The sequence below is a fragment of the Parasteatoda tepidariorum genome, chromosome 6 (genome assembly GCF_043381705.1).
Source record: "Parasteatoda tepidariorum isolate YZ-2023 chromosome 6, CAS_Ptep_4.0, whole genome shotgun sequence".
In the NCBI taxonomy this organism is placed as follows: domain Eukaryota; kingdom Metazoa; phylum Arthropoda; class Arachnida; order Araneae; family Theridiidae; genus Parasteatoda; species Parasteatoda tepidariorum.
In genome coordinates this window covers 79049883-79070912 of record NC_092209.1, presented here as the reverse complement: position 1 = coordinate 79070912, position 21030 = coordinate 79049883, and the positions used below count along the sequence as shown (strand labels likewise).

The following is a 21030-nucleotide window of genomic DNA, read 5'->3' as shown; positions in this document are numbered from 1 at the left end:
CCAATAAGTTCAATTCCAAGTCGAACCAGTGTGCTACCCTGCTCAAAAAACTGAACTTCTTCTCTTCAAGTAAATAGAGGAACATTATTTGACAAGGTTACTTAGTTATACACAGACATTTTGAGATTAAAATATATATTCTGAACGAAATAAAAGTTAAAAAGACTAAAAAAAACACATTGTGTTTTAAAAAATATTTCCAAAATGTAATATAAAAAAATATTTAAGCACTTCAAGAACTATCTTAAAGTTTCTTCTCCCTGAAGAGAAAAACACAATAAAATTTATTGTATTTTACTCAATTACTTTGTTACCCTTATTTTTTTATTTCTATAATTTTTCGCCTTCTCTTTTCATGAAACTTTATATACTTTTTTCATGATTTCCCGACGATATTTTTATATTTTTAACATATTTAATGAGTTCTTACTTGCAATATATGCGCAGTAAATAGAACTTATTATTTTTCTTAATTTTCTTCGTTATTCTCTTTTTTCTTTTTTGTCTTTATTATGTTATATATATAATAATAATAATAAAAACAATTTATTTCAAATAAATAAACTAGTCTTTATAAAAAGTTTATTAAAGCTTTTGAATTAAGATTATTTCATGGATAGGCTTGTTTTATAACTTATAAAGTAAACATCTTACACAATCATAGTGTGCTCAAAAATAAGTCTCATCAAACTTTTTCAGATAAAAATTTAACTTCGATTAAAATTTTTATGAACAGTTTATCAAGGTTAATAATTTATGTAAAGTATGGTATTAAATAAATAATACAACTACAGTTTAGAATAAGTGTCTACATATAATAAAACGACAATACGCTACTTCGAAGTTATTTCAACACCTTTTGTGACTAAATTTGATGTTTATTTGCTATCTTGTAAGTTATAAAATGAAAAAAATAAAGTTTCAGAATTTCTTCGGTTTAGATACTTTGAGAAAATAAGAATTTTGAGCCAATAAGAATTGAATCTTCAGAAAAAATCGTGTATGATAAGCAACAGGATGCCAAAATACACTGCGTTATGCTACTATTGAATGTGTTTCTACATAATTCGAAAGTTGATTAGTTTCCCTTTTTTGGCAAACTTGTGTCACATAATCTTTAACCTCTCCTTCTATATTGTTTTTTAAATAAAAATTCTAATTTTGAATTTCAGAACAGAATTCAATTCTGTTCTGAAATTCAAAACTAGCATTTATTCTGAATTTTTTTGAATAATTCTGAAATTTATCCTGAAATTATTCTAATTTTTGTCAACAGAAGACACTGCAATAGCTTTCCTATGTTAACGTATAACTGTTTTACTGCATGTAAAGTTTTTTTGAAATAAACGGAATAGTGACTATTAATTTAGTCATCAGAAGACGCTGTAATCACTTTTTTATTTATCGTATAGGTGGATAATTGTTCCACAATAGAAGCCTCATAAGTTATTTAAATGCAATTTTTACAGCCTGTTTTAAAAGTTTTAATATAAAAATTGACAAACATATTCTCTAACAGATGATAAAAAAAATTTCAGTGTCATGTTGCCTCAATCATACCCTTAAAATTCAGTATGTTACGACATTCTGACGAAACTTATCACTGAAATTCTTTATCGCCTGATCAGAGGATAGGTCCAAAATAAAATTCAAAATGATAAAAAATACTCATCTCCAGAAGTTTTCACATAGTTCCCCTCCAAAATGGCCACCACTGTAAAGGACCATTAACCCGGCAAAGTGGTGGAGGAAAGTTTATACATGGAAGAGCAGGATTAAAAGGTAAATAAACAAGGTTCGAGGAAATGAAGCGGGTAGGTGGTACTGGAGGAAATCTATTTGGAGGCGGTACTGACATTAAAATATGTATCGGTGGCCCTAAAGCAGGAAGGTAGTCTGGATTCACAGATAAGTCTCGTGGAAAACCATTTGGCTGTATTGTTGGCGTAAAAGAATTCGGTGGTGAAAGATTACTTGAAGGTATCGAAAAAGGAATAAATCCGTGAGCATTCGGAGAATTCGTTGGAGAACCTCTGGTTTCATGATAAACTTTCCAAAGCACAAGCTCTAAGCAACTTCGAGCGTCCTCTATACTGTTGTGCCCTTTGTTGCCAGCTTGAATATTCTTCCGCAAGTACGTCAAAGTGAGGTACTTTAACGAATGTTTATAAGGATGTCCCAACTCGTGGGGAAAGAGGCAGGCAGTGTCGACAACGTTTTCATGGACAATGTTTAAAGCAAGAAAATCATTGGCGAGGCAGTGTCCTATTAGAATAGTATCTTTGTTGAGCAAATTGGAGAATATTTTGTGGACGTCAGTTAAGGTAGTGGTCACTCCTTCCAGCTGGGATTCGTCTATACCACTAAATTCAAAGTTGTAATCTAAGATCTGATGTTCTGGTCGGACGTAGGTATCATACATGATGGATCCACTAATATCAATCAATGTCACTTTGGCAAGCTCCAATCCACACGTGGTGAATATCATCTCACAATCAAGAGAGTAAATGTTTGAAGGTTTCTTTCCATTATTTATAGTATTATATTTCGTTTGCAGAAAGTTAGCGTTCATGTACGGCCTGTGAAAGCTAACATGGTGCTCGCTGAAAGCACAGCCCACACTGTCATCAGTTTTTCCACAACAACTGAAGACTGCTGAGGAAGATCTTTCTCCGAATGTTCGCTTACCTGGATGATAGGTGCACCCAGCTTGATCCAGGTACCAGTTCTGGTCAAGGATGGACATCAACTTCCCACACCTACATTTCTGCACGGCTGGATCATCGCATGCATCGAACATATTGTCGAACATAATAATTATTTTGCTTGAATCGTTCTGATCTGGAAGAGGGTATCCATGTTGTTTCATATCTTCCCAACTCATTTTGTAGCCATGGATCTTAGAGTAGAGTTCATCAGATTTCAAAGGTATCCAATTCAGGTATCTTTGTATAGAGTTCTTCATGTTCACATAAAAAAAATCACAGTTAATGAAGCTCCTTTAATTACTCTCATTGAGCGAGTGAACTTTGATTGTGGATTGTTGTTATATGATAGATAAAATCTGAAAAGAAAAAAAAAGCGTGAAACAGTTCAAAATTAACAACAAATTTCCAGCAATGATTCCAGCAATTAACAACAAATTAACAACAAATTTCCACAAATTTCCAGCAATTCAGATTATTAGCAATGTAATATAAAAATAAATGGAAGTGGCTAATGAAAATTAACGTTGTGTGCATTAGATTATATTAAATTAACTTATAAAAAGAATGTTGAAGTATTTCGTAAAACAAAAGTAAAATTTGAAGAACACTGATTGATTGAGGGTTGTTGATTCATGATAGAAAAATCTAATAAGGAAAAAAAAACTTAAAGTAGTTCAAATTTGACAAGTTACAAAAATGAACATTTTGATTTAAAAATAAGTGAAAATGACTCATCAAAGTAACTGCTGTATGTGTTTCTGATTATAGGAAATCAACTCAAAACAATCATCTAAAATAAAAAGAACATCGAAGTATTTTGTAAAACTTAAATCAAATTTGAGGAACATAAAATAGTTTTTGAAAAATTTGTAGTTAATATAATATAAAATTCATACAATAGGTAAGCAGAATTTTTGGGTAACGTAAAATATTAAGCACTTTTTTTTGGTAGCAAAAAGAAACAAACCACTAACGTACTCTTTCAAACTTACAGGAGATTATTTTAATTCTGATAATTATTGCGTTATTATAAACTAGCACAAATCAATGTATTTTTTTATTGATTGACTTGTTAAGAATAAAACTTGAAATATAATTCAGATGAAATTTCGCTTTTTAATTTTTCGTATGGCGTAATTTTTTGCTATATTAAAAGGAAATAAGCGTAATGTTACTCATTCGTGATGGAACTGGTGGGCAAGAATACCGTCAATTCTTTTTTCAAAAGAAAATATTCTAAAAATTATTGTAAAGCTCAACACTATAAAACAAACCTAAACCACCTTTGACCCCAATGATTCTGTAATATCCTTTCTTTTATGCGCGAAAATTCAAAATCTTTTAAAATATCATTAAAATAACTTGTCCTTGAAATTAAAGAGTTCGATCATTTGATTTTAAAATAAAGAAACAATACAAATAAGTAACAGACTTAAATTAATTTACAATATACAATATATTATATCATACCTTCTTGATAATCATTTAGTTACTTGCTTTCATTATTTTGTGTTTCCAAATTTTTATGAATGCTGTGTTTTACATAATTTAAAATTTTTAAAAATTATTTACCTAATATTACTATCAAACGATAAACAAATTTGAGAATGTGATTACTGAAATTAAAATACATATATTTGTGTAGCATTATATTCATTTATATAACATATATTCATTGACAACTTATTTCATTGTATATTCATTATTAATCATCATTATCTTCTCATTATTCATGCATTTATAAACATATATTCATAACACATAGAATAATTTTTTCTCCACAAGATCAGCAAACGATTGTCTATGAATTTTATTTAAGATCATAATATAAATGTTTTTATGAAATTGGAATATTTTAACATGTCAGTCTTTAGATAATTTGTTGTGCAATTTATTTTTTTCTTGGCACTATGTTAAATTATATATGGTGTCTGATTTGAAAATGCAAATTGTGTTTGATCAAGAGTAAGATTATTCCACAAGCATTCTAGCCATAGAAAACGATAAATTTTTAAAATGTCAACAAATAAAGAAAAAATTTCCAGCATGCTCTGTTTGGTAAATTATTCCCTTAAACCGATAACTATCAACAAAAAAAAGTGAGAAAGTTTCCGTTTTTGTATCTTCTAAAAAGCATTCACTTCGTGATTAGATTCGAACTCTTTTATTTAAATCTTAATTTTATGATATCTTTCTCAAAGCGGCATCTTCATTGCATCAGTTAAAGATAAACCTGTTGCCCTTGGCAACGCAAGGGCTCCCACGCGTGGATGTTTCTGCTATTCCCGGAAAGGTTACGCAACACGTTTTATTTTCCCAATTTTGAAGACAAATACATTGTTAGTTAAAAATTAAGAACCAATAAAGAAACTCATCGTTCATTAGAAATTACTATAAAACAACATACATGGAAGTTTATTTAATAAATTGGAATAAGACATGAACAGCTTACCATTTGATAGGGAATGGGGTTGTTTGTAAGAAGGAAAACAGGATTATGAGCGATCTCAGAAATCGCAGTCCGGGAAACGGCAAGACATCTGGATTCACTGACTAGTTGATGTGTGGGCTGTGCCTTTCGGGAAGGTGGGGAGGGGGGAAAAGATCAATATTTCAAACGCATGTCCTAAAAATAAACTTCATTAATGAGAACTGTTTACATGAGTCACATAAATTTCACAATAAAAGTGCTCTACTTAATAATCATAAAATATATGTCTTACTATTATATCAGTATTTAATAAACTAATATAATAATAAAAGTTTATGGGCAAGCTAATTCGAAAGAAAAGGAGCGAAAAATAAAATTAACTTTCAAAAACATTATTCGCTATATTTCAGACTACTATTTGACTAAATTTTAAATTGAATTTGGCAAAATTCTAAATAAAATGGTGAAAACTAATATTCAGTATAATGAGGATGTTAAATTTTTCCTAAAGTGGCTAAAGAGCTAACTGAGAAATTTTAGGTTGCTCTTGTATAAATTTTTGTTTCTTTGTGATCTTAACTTAGTAATTAAAAATAACGGTAGCACAATAACAATTAAATGGTCGTGTTTTGTGATAAAAAGAGAAATCAAAACTCATGTATAAAGCAGTTAAATACTAAATTTCCAAAAGAATGCAATTTCGTATGGAATTTCTACGCAATGCAACAGAAATTCCATACGAAAATTGAAACCAATCGAAAATTTTAAGGAAGAAAACATTGAAAATAATGAAAAACATAATAAGGACAATGACGTTGCTAGGTTGTACCAGCTCCGGAATTCATAAAAACACAAAATCTTTTCTATCGAGAGAGCACGACAAATGTCTAAAATTTGCTCTCTCTGTACCCCAAAGGTTTTGTAAAAAAAGTCCAAAGGAGAGAAAAAGAGAATACAAAATATAAAAACAAATTCAAAAACAAAAACTCAAAACAAAAACTTGTAATGCAAAATACAAAGACAAAAAAAAAAAAAAAAAAAAAAAAAAAAAAAAAAAAAAAAAAAAAAAAAAGAAAGAAGAAAAAGAAAAGATACAAAATACAAAGGCCAAAAAATAAGAGAGAGAGAGAAAGAATACAAAAATAAATTCAAAAACAAAAACTCAATTCAAAAACAAAAACTTTGTATTCTCTCTTTCTGGACTTTTTTTGCAAAACCTTTGGGGTACAGAGAGAGCAAATTTTAGACTGTAATACTAAAAGAAAACACAAATATTTTTAATTCTAAATAGAAAAAACTTCTTTGAAAAAAACGAGCTAAAAAGCAGCAGAAATTTCAGAAGTAACAATAAAGAAAACGAAGGAAATAAAAATAAAAATATGACCACCGAAGTCGACGTCTTCAGGGGGTACCGGCTTCGGTAGCCATAAAAACAAAACCATTTCTAAGTGAGGGAGAAGCAAATGTTTAAATTAACTCCCTCAGTATCCTGATGGTTTTGTATAGAAGTCCAGGGAAAAAAAACACGCAATACAAATAACAAATTAAGAAAAGAAACTCAAACAAAATCATCAAAAAAATAAAAACTCACATAGTCACAGGTCAAACATCGATTTCACAAGCAAAGCAGAATAAAAAGAAAAAACTAAAAACTAAAGAAAACAACGCCCTCTATTACAATGCGCAGATGAAGAATAAAATGAAAAAAGTCAAGAGAAAGAAAAACTTTTAGACTTTTTTACAAAACCTTTGTGGTACAGAGAGAGCAAATTTTAGACATTTGTCGTGCTCTCTGGATAGAAAAGATTTTGTGTTTTTATGACTTCCGGAGCTGGTACAACCTGGCAACGTCAGCTTCTGTTGTTATTATTATATTTTTCATTATTTTCTTCTTTAAAATTTCGATTGGTCGTATTAGTGAGGGAGAGAATTAGCAATCAAAATTCTGACCGTTTTCTGACTAGCTACAGTACTTTAACTCTCTATTGGAGTACTGTGGCTAATAACTGTTTAAGTTTCAATCGTTTTTTTTTTTTTTTTTTTTTTTTTTTTTTTTTTTTTTTTTTTTTTTTTTTTTTTTTAACTATAGAAGGGAAATTTTACCGTGATATTGCTAAAGGAAATTTATTATTAAATAAAAAATTTTTACGGAATCCTGATATTTAATGAATAAACTTCACTAGCAATTATGAACACATTAATTAACGGATGACTAATAATTATTTTAAAAGTATGCAGTGGCCAAAAATGTATGAATTATTTTGAGAATATTTAGAGAACGCTTAAAAAATAGATTTTTTTCATCATATCGTTTTATCAATATTAGTCTCAAAATTGGTTTATTCGCTAAACAGTTGAATTCACATGTATAAATCGAAACTTTTAATAAAAAAAGTAATTTTTTTTATAAAAATTTCGATTAATTAAGCATTTATAATTATTTTTAACCACTGAATTAAAAGCGATAACATTTAATTATTTGCTCTCTTTATATATTGTAGAATATTTTTTGTAGTGTATTTATTAAAGTTTCGCATTAAACAAGATCCATTAGACTCTGATAATAAGTTAATATTTAAATGTCCTAAAAATTCCAAAAAAAGTAACAGGAATCAAATTGAAAATTCAATTTTCTAACCTTTGTTATAAATTTTTAATTGTAATTAAAAACAATTCCAACCAAAGGGATAAAACAATCATTTTTTGACGTAGACAACTGCCAAAAAAATAATAATCTTAAATTAATATTTCTAAAGCTCTAAAACTGACTAAATGTTGTTCAATGTATCAGAGGCAGAATCTCAAAAAGATATAATTTAGTTAAATTAACTTCATATTTAAGTTGTTTAAAGTGTTTTTTATAAGCATTCTACTGCATTTTAATTAAAAGAAAAAAAGGGGGAATTCCTTTCTGCTGTTGAAGTTCGTGAAACCAGTTAAATGCTTTTAAATTTATACGTATGCATCAAGACCTCGAATTTTGTTTACGTCTTGTGCGATCGACGTCACAGTTTTAGAGCTTCCAGGAAGTGTGTGGTTTAAATTATAATTAAAATCAATACATAGTATTTATGAAAATTATTAGGTTTAATGAACTAAAATATTTTATATATCTTTAAAAAAATTGTCCTTTCTTAGTAATAATGTAAATAACATAAAAAGATTGCTTATATTATATAATATATAACATAAATGATATCTGTATCTATAACAGTCGTTGAACAGCCGACCCAATATTTGGGTTTATGACTACTAATGTTCAACTACGTAGCCTTGTAGCTTTGAACCCAATCCAAAAGACAAGGGAACTCCTGAATCCAGCATTAGGAGAAATGTGCCTTCATGGAGGATTTCTGATGGAACTAACCCGCATTTGCGTTACATGGAGAGGAAGAGCACGAGAACCTCCCACGGTTAGCCTGACCACAAGGGGACTCTAACCCATGATGAACCACTGAGGATATGTCACGTCAGCACTGTGGTCGGTGCAAGTCGGATGCGGAATTCGTATCGAACAAGCATCGCTAGGATTCGAAACCGGTTTATGTTATTAGAAGGCGAACGCTCTATCCCCTGAGCCATCACGGCTCAACGTAAATGATATGCAACATGAAAAGGTTGCTTATATATTGTTTTATTACCGTCGTTGACAGCCGACCCAATTTTATGGGTTTACGACTACTAATGTTCAACTCCGTAGACTTGTAATTTTGAACCCAATCTAGAAGACAAGGGAACTCCTGGATCGAGTATTGGGAGAAGTCTGCCTTCGTGGAGGACTTTTTGATGGAGCTTACCCGCATTTGCGTTACAGGGAGAGGAAGACCACGAGAACCTCTCACGATTAGCTTGACGACGCGGGGACTCTAACCCATGATCCGTCTATCAGTGAGGATTTGTCACGTCAGCGCTGTGGTTGATGCAAGCCGGATGCGGAATTCGTATCGACCAACCATCTGTGGGATTCGAAATCGGTTCACCTCATTTGTAGGCGAGCGCTCTATCCCCTAAGCCAGTGTTTCCCAAACTTATGACTTTTGTTTACCCTTTCTAAATTTTTCGTAACGCTGTGTACCTTAATAAAAAAAATAATGTATTTTTTACTATAAAAAAAAATTGCCCAAAAGTTAAAAATTACAACTGGCTTTTGGCAATACTAATTATTAACTGTTAACTCAGAAAAAAATTGCCAATAGAAAAATACTTAATTGTAAATTTTCATTGAGACCTTTGTTTTTAAATAAAATTTTTTTGAAATGTTCTTTTGTTGTAAGATATTCTCATAAGAAAGCGTACCACCGCTAAACTGTTCCCGTACCACACTTTGGGAAACATTGCCCTAAGCCATCAACATTAATGATGTGTAACATGAAAAGATTGCTTATATATAGTTTAACCCTTTCAGGACCTTGATCACATTTGTGATCGCGTGGTTCTCCCTTCACAAAGCACGATATCATGTATGAAACAAGCCTTTCTGTACACAGACGTGATCTCAATTCGGTTCTCTTGTAATATTTCTCGTATTCGTGCTCCTTAGCACTGTGGTTTTCAAATCTTTTTCCCCAAATGTACGACCCTTTTTTAGCGGAGCCCGTACATTGTAATTTAATTTCATTAGCTATTGTGAACATATTAGCGCATTAACATATGAACATATTAACCAATAAAGGACTAGTAATTATTTTGAAAATATTTAATAATAACAATGAAATTTTTTCATCATTTTATCAATGCTAGTCTTAAAATTAAATTTTACGTCAAACAGTTGAATTCACAGGTTTAAAGCGGGATCTAGTCTAGTTTTGAATTTGTGTCTTGTTTAAGTTTAAAAGTATAAAATAAATTGAATTGAATGGTTTTAGTTAATGAAAAAAGAAGGAACTGTTACAAATAATGGTGATAGTTATGAAAGATACTTATTTCTTTGTCGAAGATTTATTTTTAAAATTTTTATTTCAATTGGGTATAATATAGCCTACGTCATAGGTTGTGTTGTTCCTACTAAATTTAACCCATGAACGGCATTTTCTGCGAGCCTAACTTCAAGCCACAAATAAACAAACGAAGTGTTCGTTCGTTTAAATAGTTGCTCGCCAGATTTTATTGCATTATAAAGAAAAGTTATTGAAACTAAATACAACTAAATAAACAACAACAACTAAAGCAAATAACAACAACTACTAATAGCAATAACTAAATAAACAACAACTAAATTCCATTCGTTTAGCATTGCGTCATATGTTGTTCCTACTAAATCGAAGTAGTTGTGTTTTTTTCATATTATACCCAATTGAAATGTTTGATGAGAAATTCATAATAATGGTATCTTTTATAAATAGGTATAATTTTCATAATTTATTCAACATATTATTTTAGGAAAAACATAGTTTTTTTAAAATTTAGCTAATCTCTTTTTGTACTTAATTTTTATTTTTCATATTTTTCTAAAATCGTTTGAGTTTTGTTTCTACGTCAAATCAAACAGAAGTCATTGTGATTTTAAAAAAGAATTCATAGTTAATAAATTGTGTCTTTTTTTACCTTTATTTCAAAACTGATTTTTCAGTTATTTTTTTTCCTTCTAAATGCAATATTTCAAAATATTTTAGTTCAAATCATTTGAAGCTTTCCATGAACGTTTTCTATATATATGTTTAGGGGAATAGACTACGGACTAGTTGATTAAATTATTATTTTATATTTTACAACGAAATAAAAAATAATTAATTGCATTCTTTTTTTTTTTTTTTTAAAAATAAGTCTCAATATTTGCTGTAAGATATTTAAACTTATTTTACAGCTAAAGAAAAATTATAAATTGCATTTTTTTTTCTTTTGTAAATAATTTCAACATTTGCTGTGTAAAGTATCCAGACCCCTACTATACCCTTTTGCGGGGAACATGTCATTGTAGATGGCCACCATACTGTAGAAGTCTTTTTTATATTATTTATTGCTCCTGGTTTTGTGCATTTAATTGCTACATTTTGTTAAGTTCTCGACCATTGAATATAAAATAAAATAATAATTTAAGGGAACTAAACTTTCAACCGCACTCCTAAAGAAACTAGTAGGATTATATTTTCCAAATGCCGATCAGGTGGTGTTTGCGGAGCTGATGGTTGCGGGTTCGAATCCCGCTCAGGACATGGATGTTTCTTTCTCTCTCTGCGTTCTATGTCCTTTCTTCTGTGTGATTGTGACCCGCCCTATAAACGGGTTTGTGGTTGTGTGACGTGGGCGACGCTGATCCACCGCCGTGGCTTGGCCATAGGTGCTCACTGGATAACGAAGAGAGAGTAGCAGTTCTGGCATTCCTGAGACCAATGGGAAATATACCCAAGTGCCCGCCATTAACCAAAAAAAAAAAAGAATTCCAAATTGCTGTTATATCCCACATTTTGTGGATCAAGAATCCAAATATGTTGGGAAAAAAAGTAAATATCACCTGCACAAATTGATTAGCATATTTAAAGGCCCACGAATCAATAAGCAAGAATTCTAGTACGCTAAAATATATGATCATTAAATCTAAAGTCATTCTAATTTATCTTTTTTTTTTGTGCACAGCACTAAAGTATGTGTTTTTAGTTTTAAAAAAAATCACGCCTTTGTATTCTACCATGAAAGAAATAAAAAAATTTTATTTAGACAATATACTAAATTCTCCGTTTTTTTATCGTTTGCGCGAATACATATTTTTAATCTTCAATTCTCTGAAAAAGGTTTCGGTAGATAATTATTAAAGCAATAAATCAAAGACTTTTTCAAAGTGAATGTGATTTTATTTTGATGAAGAGAAACCATGAAAAAGAGATTTGATTTGATATTTTGTAAAATATAGTTTATTTATTGTTTTATTTACGATTTTAATATCCACTCAACTCTTGTAAACACAGCATAAATCAAAATGGCGTAGAATATCTAATATTTTACAGAGCATAAAAAATTTCAACATTTGACATGACTGGGCACGTTTCTCTGAAAAATACAAGCCCGAATGAAAGTTTTACGTATCAAAACAATTTTTTTTGAATGAATATTACTAAAAGAAAATTTAACATATTGATCACATTAATCTGTCTAGTGCGATTTTAATTTCTTTATTTATTTTTATACACAGCATTGGGATAAAATTATTTGGAATAGGGTCAGCTGTTCTATGTCCATTATAGAAATTAAAAATTAAAAATAAACTTCTGATGGGTAATTAATTACTCTCTTCGACACTATCATTCGATTATTGTAAAATGCAAGGTAGCAAAATAAATATCCCATCAAAAATTGAGCTATCAAATGTGGAGTATTTCAGATTAATTATTCATCAGATTAAATGCAATCAGAATTTTTTTTAAGAGTTTTGAAATAAAAATAAAAAGCTGAAACAAATACTTAGCATAAAAGGAATAAATTTAATGGGTAAAATGTAGTTCCATTTTGATCTAATTCAGTGCCTTATGCATTTTAAAACTTTTAAAGGTCACCAAACATTTTAAAGGTTCTTAAATGTCACCGTTTCATCAATTCAGAAGTTTTTTTTAATTTACTTTTAATAAAAGTTTTAAAACGAAAGGATAATTTATATATAAAAAAAAAATAAAAAAAATAATAAAATGACGTTTGGGTATTACAATAATGCAACATAATGAGAATTGATTCTCTAGTTCAAATTTAAAAACTGCTTAGCTAGCTTAATTTTTTAAGTGAGTAAAAACAATAACGATATTGAAATCTGACGATTCACTAGTGACAAAGGCGGTACGAAGAACATAAAAACCAGTTTATTTGTCTTATGAAACTTACTGATAATCCCTTTTCACTTCTTTTTTTTTTTTCCTTGGATATCCGCCTCTCTCAGTAGCGATTTGATGGCAGTTTTACTTTGTCCTGCTAACTTACATTAGTTTCAGTCCCCTAATGTATATACCTTAATGACTTCATTATTAACAAGGATATAGGATTAATTAAGGCAGGTGTCTGTTTAGAAGAAATTTGGGTCCGTTAACGGACCCTTCACAAAATATCTTTTCATAAAAACGGACCCTTCACGAAATATTTTAACTTAAAAACGGACCCTTCACAAAATGATTTTTCTTTTATTTGGACCCTTCACAAACTTGTTAATCTTCATTATTGTCTTGTTAATTGAATAAACCCTTCCCAGGGCAGAAAACAAGAAAGATAGAGGTAAACGAATTAAGTTTTGTCTTCGGCAGACGATTCTTCCATTATTCGTCCGAAATGAATATTCTACGTTCAGCAGTATAGGCTAAACACCAAATATTTGTATGTTGCATCTCTAATTTTGAAGCAGCAAATGCTGTTTATTTTTAAAAATTTAATTTTTTTTATTATAATTTTAAAGTGCTGAGCATAATCTTGTATCTATTAACAATTTAAAAACTTCTTGAAAATGTTTTTTGCAATAACCGGACCCTATTTGCACAAATTCATAAAAGTAGGACGCTGGTTGAAAGTATGTGAGTAATTTTTTCACAATTTCACAAAAACCGGATCTTTCACAAAATGTCTGGACACACCCCTGCTTATGAAAAGCAGCATGAAGTCTTTTCCTGCGTTAAAGGTTAAATCTGCCAAACACGACTCACTTTCAAACGATAATTTTTCAAATCAGTGTCTAAATGTGGAAAAAACAAAAACTTCAATTGGTAATTAACGAATCTCTATTTAGGAAGGCGGAACTGAAAACATTAAAACCTGTTTAATTAGAAGAGGAAATAGAGGAGTTGAAAGACGATTTTTAAAAAAATCTGCAAGTTTGACCCAGTAATCAAACTGGTTTTGATGTTTTTCTTAAAAATGATTAATGATGATAATCAAGAAAAGCAATCTGTTCACATCCACGTAATTTTCCCAACGAACCTGCACTTAATGTGCAGCTTGAATTTTAATATTTTTAATTGTTGGTGACTTTAATTACTTGAGTTTATCAACATATTTAAAAAAAAATATGTAACTACAAAATAAATAACATAATAAACAATTGCTATTTATATTTTTTTTCTTATTTAGTCAACTTACAAAAAAATAAATTTAATTCCAAATTTTTTAATTAATGAAATTTTACTACATTAAGTAATTACATTAAATATTATATAATCACATGTATTATATAGTTATAAATATATAACGAATATTTTACATTTCATTTTCCCTTATATAGTCAACTTACTAAAACGTTTAATTTAGTTCTAATTTTTTTAATTACATAAAATATTGAGTAATTACATGTATTATAAAATTAAAATATCTGACAAATTTTAATTTTTATTTTACATTTCCTTTTCCCTTTCAACTTGCATAAACATTTAATGTAATTTTTTTTAATTAGTGAAATTTTAGCTCATTAAGTATTTACGTTTAATATTACATGTATTATAGATAATTGCAATATGCTTACTTAAGTATAATCCGAATTAATTTGCGACGCATTTCACTGAGCCATTTTGCTGATATTTAATGCGTAATATAACTGATTTCTCTAGATCCAGACGAAACACGATAGATTTAGAATTTGTAAGTAATAATATAATCATCGTATCATTAAATAAAAAAAAATAATAAGAGTTCGTGGGAGAGATTTCGCAAGAGTTCGAATAACGAGCAAAAAGTAACAAAGTGAAAATGATTCATATAACATGTGTAATACTTACGAATATATTTTTCTTTTCATGATTCGTTTTACAATATAAAAAAAATCATATTAAGTATGTTTAAAGGAATAAAAATCAAGTTAAAAATGAAATCAAAGCTAACTCAAGCATAAATTCTATATATATATATATATATATATATATATATATACACATAAAATACAAGAATTAGAGAATACATTAGAAAATATATATATACATAGAATACAAGAATGTGTATATATATAAAATACAAGAATTCGAACTTACAATTTTAATGTTTTAAAATCAAAATCTTATGTTTGTACTCGACAATCACTGATATTTATGCCTTGGTCATTAGGAAAAGATTCAATAGTATCAGACAAGTACTCAGATTTATGCCTTTCAATTGGAAAAAAAATCAAAAAAAACGTTCTACGGGAATTCCGTTGTTCACATATCGGACAGCTAATGTGAGCTAATCATCTACGTGGGAAATGTCTAGCATTCAATCAATACTTACTGAAAAATATTTTGCTTTCGTTAATTCTGCAATTATTTCGTTTTATACTTTATATTCCACAATTGATTCAGCTTCGATTGATTACAAATCGAAGCTGATAAATAGGATGTATGTCCATTGCCCTCGTTCCCATAATTTTTTATGCAGGAAAAGGGTCAAGTTTACCCAATAATTCCAAAATTTTCATTTTGCTGCAATCCAATAGTTTAATTGTATTCATGGAATGCATACTTCGTGATGCTAAAAATTTTATCACTTCTACAATTCTCCAGAATACTTCTTTTCAATAGTTGATTTGGTTGTTCGTCTGATTAATTAAAACTCTATCTATTAAGTATTCTTTTTCTTGACAAGCAAATCATTGTAACATGTTCTAAAATGCACACATTAGAATGTTACCAATCATTTAAGCAACTTTCAGAACTAAATGCATCGCTAATAGTTGAGAAAAGGCGGCATCAGAAACATTACAAAACTAAAAGAGTTGCAATTTTTTGAGCCTTGAAACACACACAGGCGTAAAAGCACTATAAATGTTTTACAATTTTCAGAAAGATAACTAATTTCGTGATTGAAAATTGCTATTTTTGATATATATATAAATTATAACAAATGTTTTAAAATTTATTCTAAAAACACGCTTAAGCTTTTGCCTGAAATAATAGCTTTTGCCAAACAAAAAAAGAAATAAAATTGAAAATTTTTTAAAAGATCGACACCAATTTAAGGAAAAAAATTTCTAATTAAAATTACTTACTCTAAAGATAAACGTATTTTAGTAGTTAAACTTTCAAATCAATCGATCATATTTTACGCCATTTGAGTGCATCATTTCAACGATAATCAATAAATATGCGTAATAAATTTATACTCACAATCAGAACTTGTTAGGTGAAATCGCAATAAAACTGATACAGGTGATATGCTTTGATTCTAACACTCACCTGAGCACACGACCAAACTAATGTTAATGCTGTTCTAATTCGAAATATAAAAAACGAACCGAGCAACATAAAACAGGATGGAGCATCGAAGAAATAACAGACAGCACAAAGCTTTGTTCCATTGCTGTTCTCTGGCATTCAAAACTGCAATTTTCCCAAAACTGTATAGGGCGTCCAGTTCTTTCAGTTCTTTTTACCTTTTCTGTTCTTGTTCTACAAGAACGTATTATCCCACCATCTGCAGCATGTCATGATCGATGATACGCATGGCTGAACCCATTTTTTTTTTTTTTTTTTAACATTTGAATTCACACAAACACTCTCACTTGCTAGCCTTTTCTTTTTTTTTTTTTAAACAAATTAGTTGGATAAAAAAAAATTAAGGAAAATTTTTTATTGAGACTTTTTACTTTTCGGGACCCTGGGCTCGGACCCACCCTTAAAAACGACTCTGCATAGGCATGTTTTTTTTCGCAATTTGTTTTAGTAACTGAGTTAAATTCTTTTTTTTCTTCTTTTTTTTTCACAAAAATATCTGTAATTCAAATTACAATGAACAGTAAGATATTTACTTTAGAAAAATAATTTTATTTAAGAGTTTTGAAATAATAAAAAAAGAGCTGAAACAAATACTTAGCATGGGAAGAATAAATTTAATCGGTAAAATGTAGTTCTAGCTTGATGTCCTATGGTGCCTTATGCATGTTCAAACTTTCGAAGGTCATCAAACATTTGAAAGGTTCATAAATGTTACCGTTTCATCAATTTAGAAAGGTTTTTAAATTTAATTTTAACTAAGGTTTTAAAACAAAAGGATCATTTTAAAAAATATTACGTTTGGGTATAACAATATTGCGTTTCCTTAGAATCCTTAGAAAGAATCGTTTCCTTAGTTCATATTCCTTAGAAAGAATCGTTTCCTTAGTTCAATTTTTTTTATAGCTTTATAACCGTCGTTGAACAGCCGACCCAATTTTTGGGTTTACGACTACTAATGTTCAACTCCGTAGCCTTGTAATTTCGAACCCAATCCAGAAGACAAGGGAATCCCTGGATCAAGTATTAGGAGAAATTTTGCCTGCGTGGAGGACTTTTTTTAATGGAACTAACCCGCATTTGCGTTACATGCAGAGGAAAACCACGAGAACCTCCCACGGTTAGCCTGACGGCAAAGGGACTCTAACCTATAATCCATCAACCACTGAGGATATTTCACGTCAGCACTGTGGTCGGTGCAAGCTGGATGCGGATTCGTATCGACCAACCATCGCTTGATTCGAACCCGGTTCACCTAATTTGAAAGCGAACGCTCTATCCCCTGAGTCATCGCGGCCTTTAGTTCAAATTTAAAAACTATTAGCTAATTCTTAATTTTTTTTATGTAGTAGGTGTATAAATAAATGATTTAATATGTAGACTGTTCCCTAATCACCACGCTTAATATTTTTAGAATTCTCGTCAAAATTGATGCAAGAAAAATATGCACATAAGGGGTCAAAAATTAATTTTTTCACGAGTAAAAACAATAACGTCATCGAAATCTGACGACTCACTAGTGAGACAGGCGGAATGACATCAATACCAATTTATTTGTCTGATGAAGCTTTGTGGATTTTCTAATAATTGCTTTTTACTTCCTTTATTTTTTTTCTTCTTGGAAATTTTTCAGAGGTGATTTGATAGCAGTTTAACTTTTTTCCGCTCACTTATAATAGTTTCAGTCCCCTAGTGTATAAGATTTTTTGACTTTATTATTAACAAGGATACATACGGATGGTTGGTTGGTAGCTTGCTTTCGTATGGCTGTTAAGGCAGAGGGGTGCGATTGTTCTTGTTTTCCAGTGGCGCCATCTATGGCCAAGAATTCGACTTCTGCCATAGATGGCGACCCATTACGTCACGCCCGTTTATAGGGCGGACCCATTCATACATTCATTAATTCATCCACAGATCGTAATTTTGACCTGAATCAGAGAACGATCAATCTCCAATTCAGTACCCCCAGAGGTTTTGATTTGTTATGGAAACATGGAGGACTTTGCGACTCGACAGATTTAACTTGCACCAGTCACCATTATACTACACGGGGAGTCTTCGGTCGGCGGGGTTCGAACCCACGAACTCTCGGACATGGGCCCAGTGCCCTACCGACCAGGCTATCCCGGCCCTACATAGGATGGCCATTAAGGTCATTACCATGAGTAGTAAGCCTATAAAACTATGCCTATAAAATTAAAACAAAAAGCAAAATTTGATGACAATAGGGTAATGAGAGGGAAAAAAAATAAAATTTTTCGCATTAAAAAAAAAAAATTCTTATGAGCAGATTAGATTTAGCAGCTGATAAATCAATGAATACGATTTATGATCTATTTTCGATTAAAAGCGTGTATCTAGTAAAAGTAAAGAACGCTTAAATTATTTCCTTTCCTGTGAATATGCTTGCGTTTTTTTTTCAATCTATAAGTCAGTAACTCTAACCTATAATCCATCTACTATTGAGGATATTTTAAGTCAGCACTGTGGTCGGTGCGAGCCGGGTGCAGAATTCGTATCGGCCAACCATCACTGGGATTTATCATGGGTGATCTCATTAGGAGGTGAGCACTCTATCCCCTGAGCCAAAACGGCTCGATAAATTGTATTAAGATATTTTCACTATTCAAAATCTTTTTTTTTTTCTGGAATTAACATAACTATTAATACTGAGCCGTTGTAGCTCAGTAAATAGAGAGCTCGCCTCCCAATTATGTTACCCAGGTTCAAATACCAGGAAGGGCTGGTTAATAAGAATTTTGCTCCTGTCTCGTACCAACCAACGTAACGACGTAAATTAACCTCAGTGGTCACATGACATTGAGTTAAGCGTTGGAGAAATAATATTTCTCCATCGGTTAACTCTAATCGGTTAATTCAGTGGATAATTCCCGAGGGAAGAAACTTTTAAAGACAGCCTTGACCTGCAACAGGTTGTAGAACTACGGAAGAAAGTAGACGAATCATGGAATAGATTCCCCTTGCCATCGATCTAACCGAGAGAGGTTTTCGTTGTTTTCCACTCCAAGCAACGCAAATGCAGTTTAATTCCATAAAAAATCCCCCAAGAAGTTTAATTTGTCTTAATGCTTGATCTAGGAATTCCCGTCCAAAATTACAAGTCTACGGAGTTGAGCATTAATAGTCGTAGACCTCCACAAAATGAGTCAGATATTCAACGACGCTGGTCATAAAATAGATATTAAAAGTAAAATCGGAGCCACGGTGGCTCAGGGAATCGAGCATTCCCCAATGAGGTAACCCAGGTTCGAATTCCAGCTTTGACAGGTTGCATTAAGATGTGTTTAAATAATCCCCATTCACAAAGTAATTCAGTTTCTGTAAACTGAAAATCTTTTCTGGGAGATTCCGAAAACAAATTGAAAATGCAACGGATTTCCTTTACACCATAATGCTGTAATTCTTCCGAACTATGGGGCATCCTGCTAGGTATATATTGAACATTTCGATTTTATCCAAATCTCCCAATCTATCAGTAATATTTTCAATGATACAGTTTAAAAAATTGTGCATCAAATTACGGAATCTTTCCCTCTGTTTCAGTCCATCTAAAATTATATGGCCCTGAAACTCAAATTTTTCACTTTCCTTCTTAGGCACATCATCTAAAAAACTCATATAATGAGTGCCGGTGCCATTTTTTATTTCTTCTAAACTTGAAATACAAGCCTTCACACTTGATTCTCCTTGCGATGGTTCTTCTTGCGAAAGATATTTAGATTTTTTCGCCTTCTTGTTTGATCAAGTTTTTTTCATGGATGTTAGCGTCATGGTTTTTCGCGGAAGCTTTTTTTTTTTAATGGAATTTAGTAAAATCCTTTAGCAAAAATGCGAAAGGGCTTTGTTGAATTTTAGCATTTTTGAGGGGTCTTTTCGCATTTTGCGAAAAAAGCTACCGTAGCGGAAACCCTGGTTTGTCCAATACCTCCTACAAAGGAATCAAGCCCCACAACGGGTTACTATAGGCGATGATGACGTAGTAGAGTTAGGCCCAGAGGGAAACCAGTCAGGGTAGCTATTTTTACGAAAAACTCCGAATCTGATCAAACGAGCCATTGGCGATATTCTGAAGTATTATAACCTGTGTCGGCATTCAGCCAATTGGCGAATATTTTTGATTTGAATTTGTAAACAACCGTCGGTGTTCTGATGTCAACGTTCTTCGTAAAATTTATATTTATTCTACAAATGTTATAAATGTCAGCATTAATTTAATTCTTAGTGTTATGAATAATTGCATATGAGTGCTGTGTACCAAACTGCAGAGGATTTTACAAAGTTGATGGTACAAAAGTATTAAATTTTGGATTTCCCAATACGTAAGAAATGGCTTGCCGCCATGCCAAGAGATTTTGAAGTTGCAAAGAATTCTAAAGTGAGTAATATTTGTTCTTATTTTTAAAAATTTAATTATGCTTCTTTATTATATTTTTACTAAGAGTAAATTATTTTAAATTGTGGATAAATTATTTATAATAATTAAGTTGTTCTTATCAATCATATCGCAAACTATTGTAATATATAGTTATTTTTATAGAGTTTTATTTTATAAAAATATTAATAATTTTAGTATTTTATTAAATTTTTGCTCAAACTTTAAACATTTTTGTTTGACCATAATATATTGTAATTTATTTGATTATGAAATTTAAATCTATTAATTTTTCTACAAAAATCTATTAATTTTTCATACATGAATATAGTATGTACTATTTATTTTAAATGCACA

General features: G+C 30.6%; 1 protein-coding gene across 1 annotated transcript; it reads right to left on the bottom strand.

Annotated features, from left to right (window-relative positions):
- Window positions 1–567: 567 nt before the first annotated feature.
- LOC107456857 (putative exonuclease GOR) lies at window positions 568–16528 on the bottom strand. The gene is made up of 3 exons (XM_016074824.3): window positions 16176–16528; window positions 5161–5334; window positions 568–3064 (listed from the first exon to the last, which is right to left on the bottom strand). Exon 3 carries the CDS (start codon window positions 2963–2965, stop codon window positions 1685–1687), a length of 1281 nt encoding a protein of 426 aa, XP_015930310.1. The 5' UTR covers window positions 2966–3064; window positions 5161–5334; window positions 16176–16528; the 3' UTR covers window positions 568–1684.
- Between the last annotated feature and the right edge of the window lie 4502 nt (window positions 16529–21030).

Coding starts and splice junctions, on each gene's coding strand:
- LOC107456857 (XM_016074824.3), bottom strand. CDS start 2,965: ATGAAGAACTCTATACAAAGATACCTGAATTGGATACCTTTGAAATCT.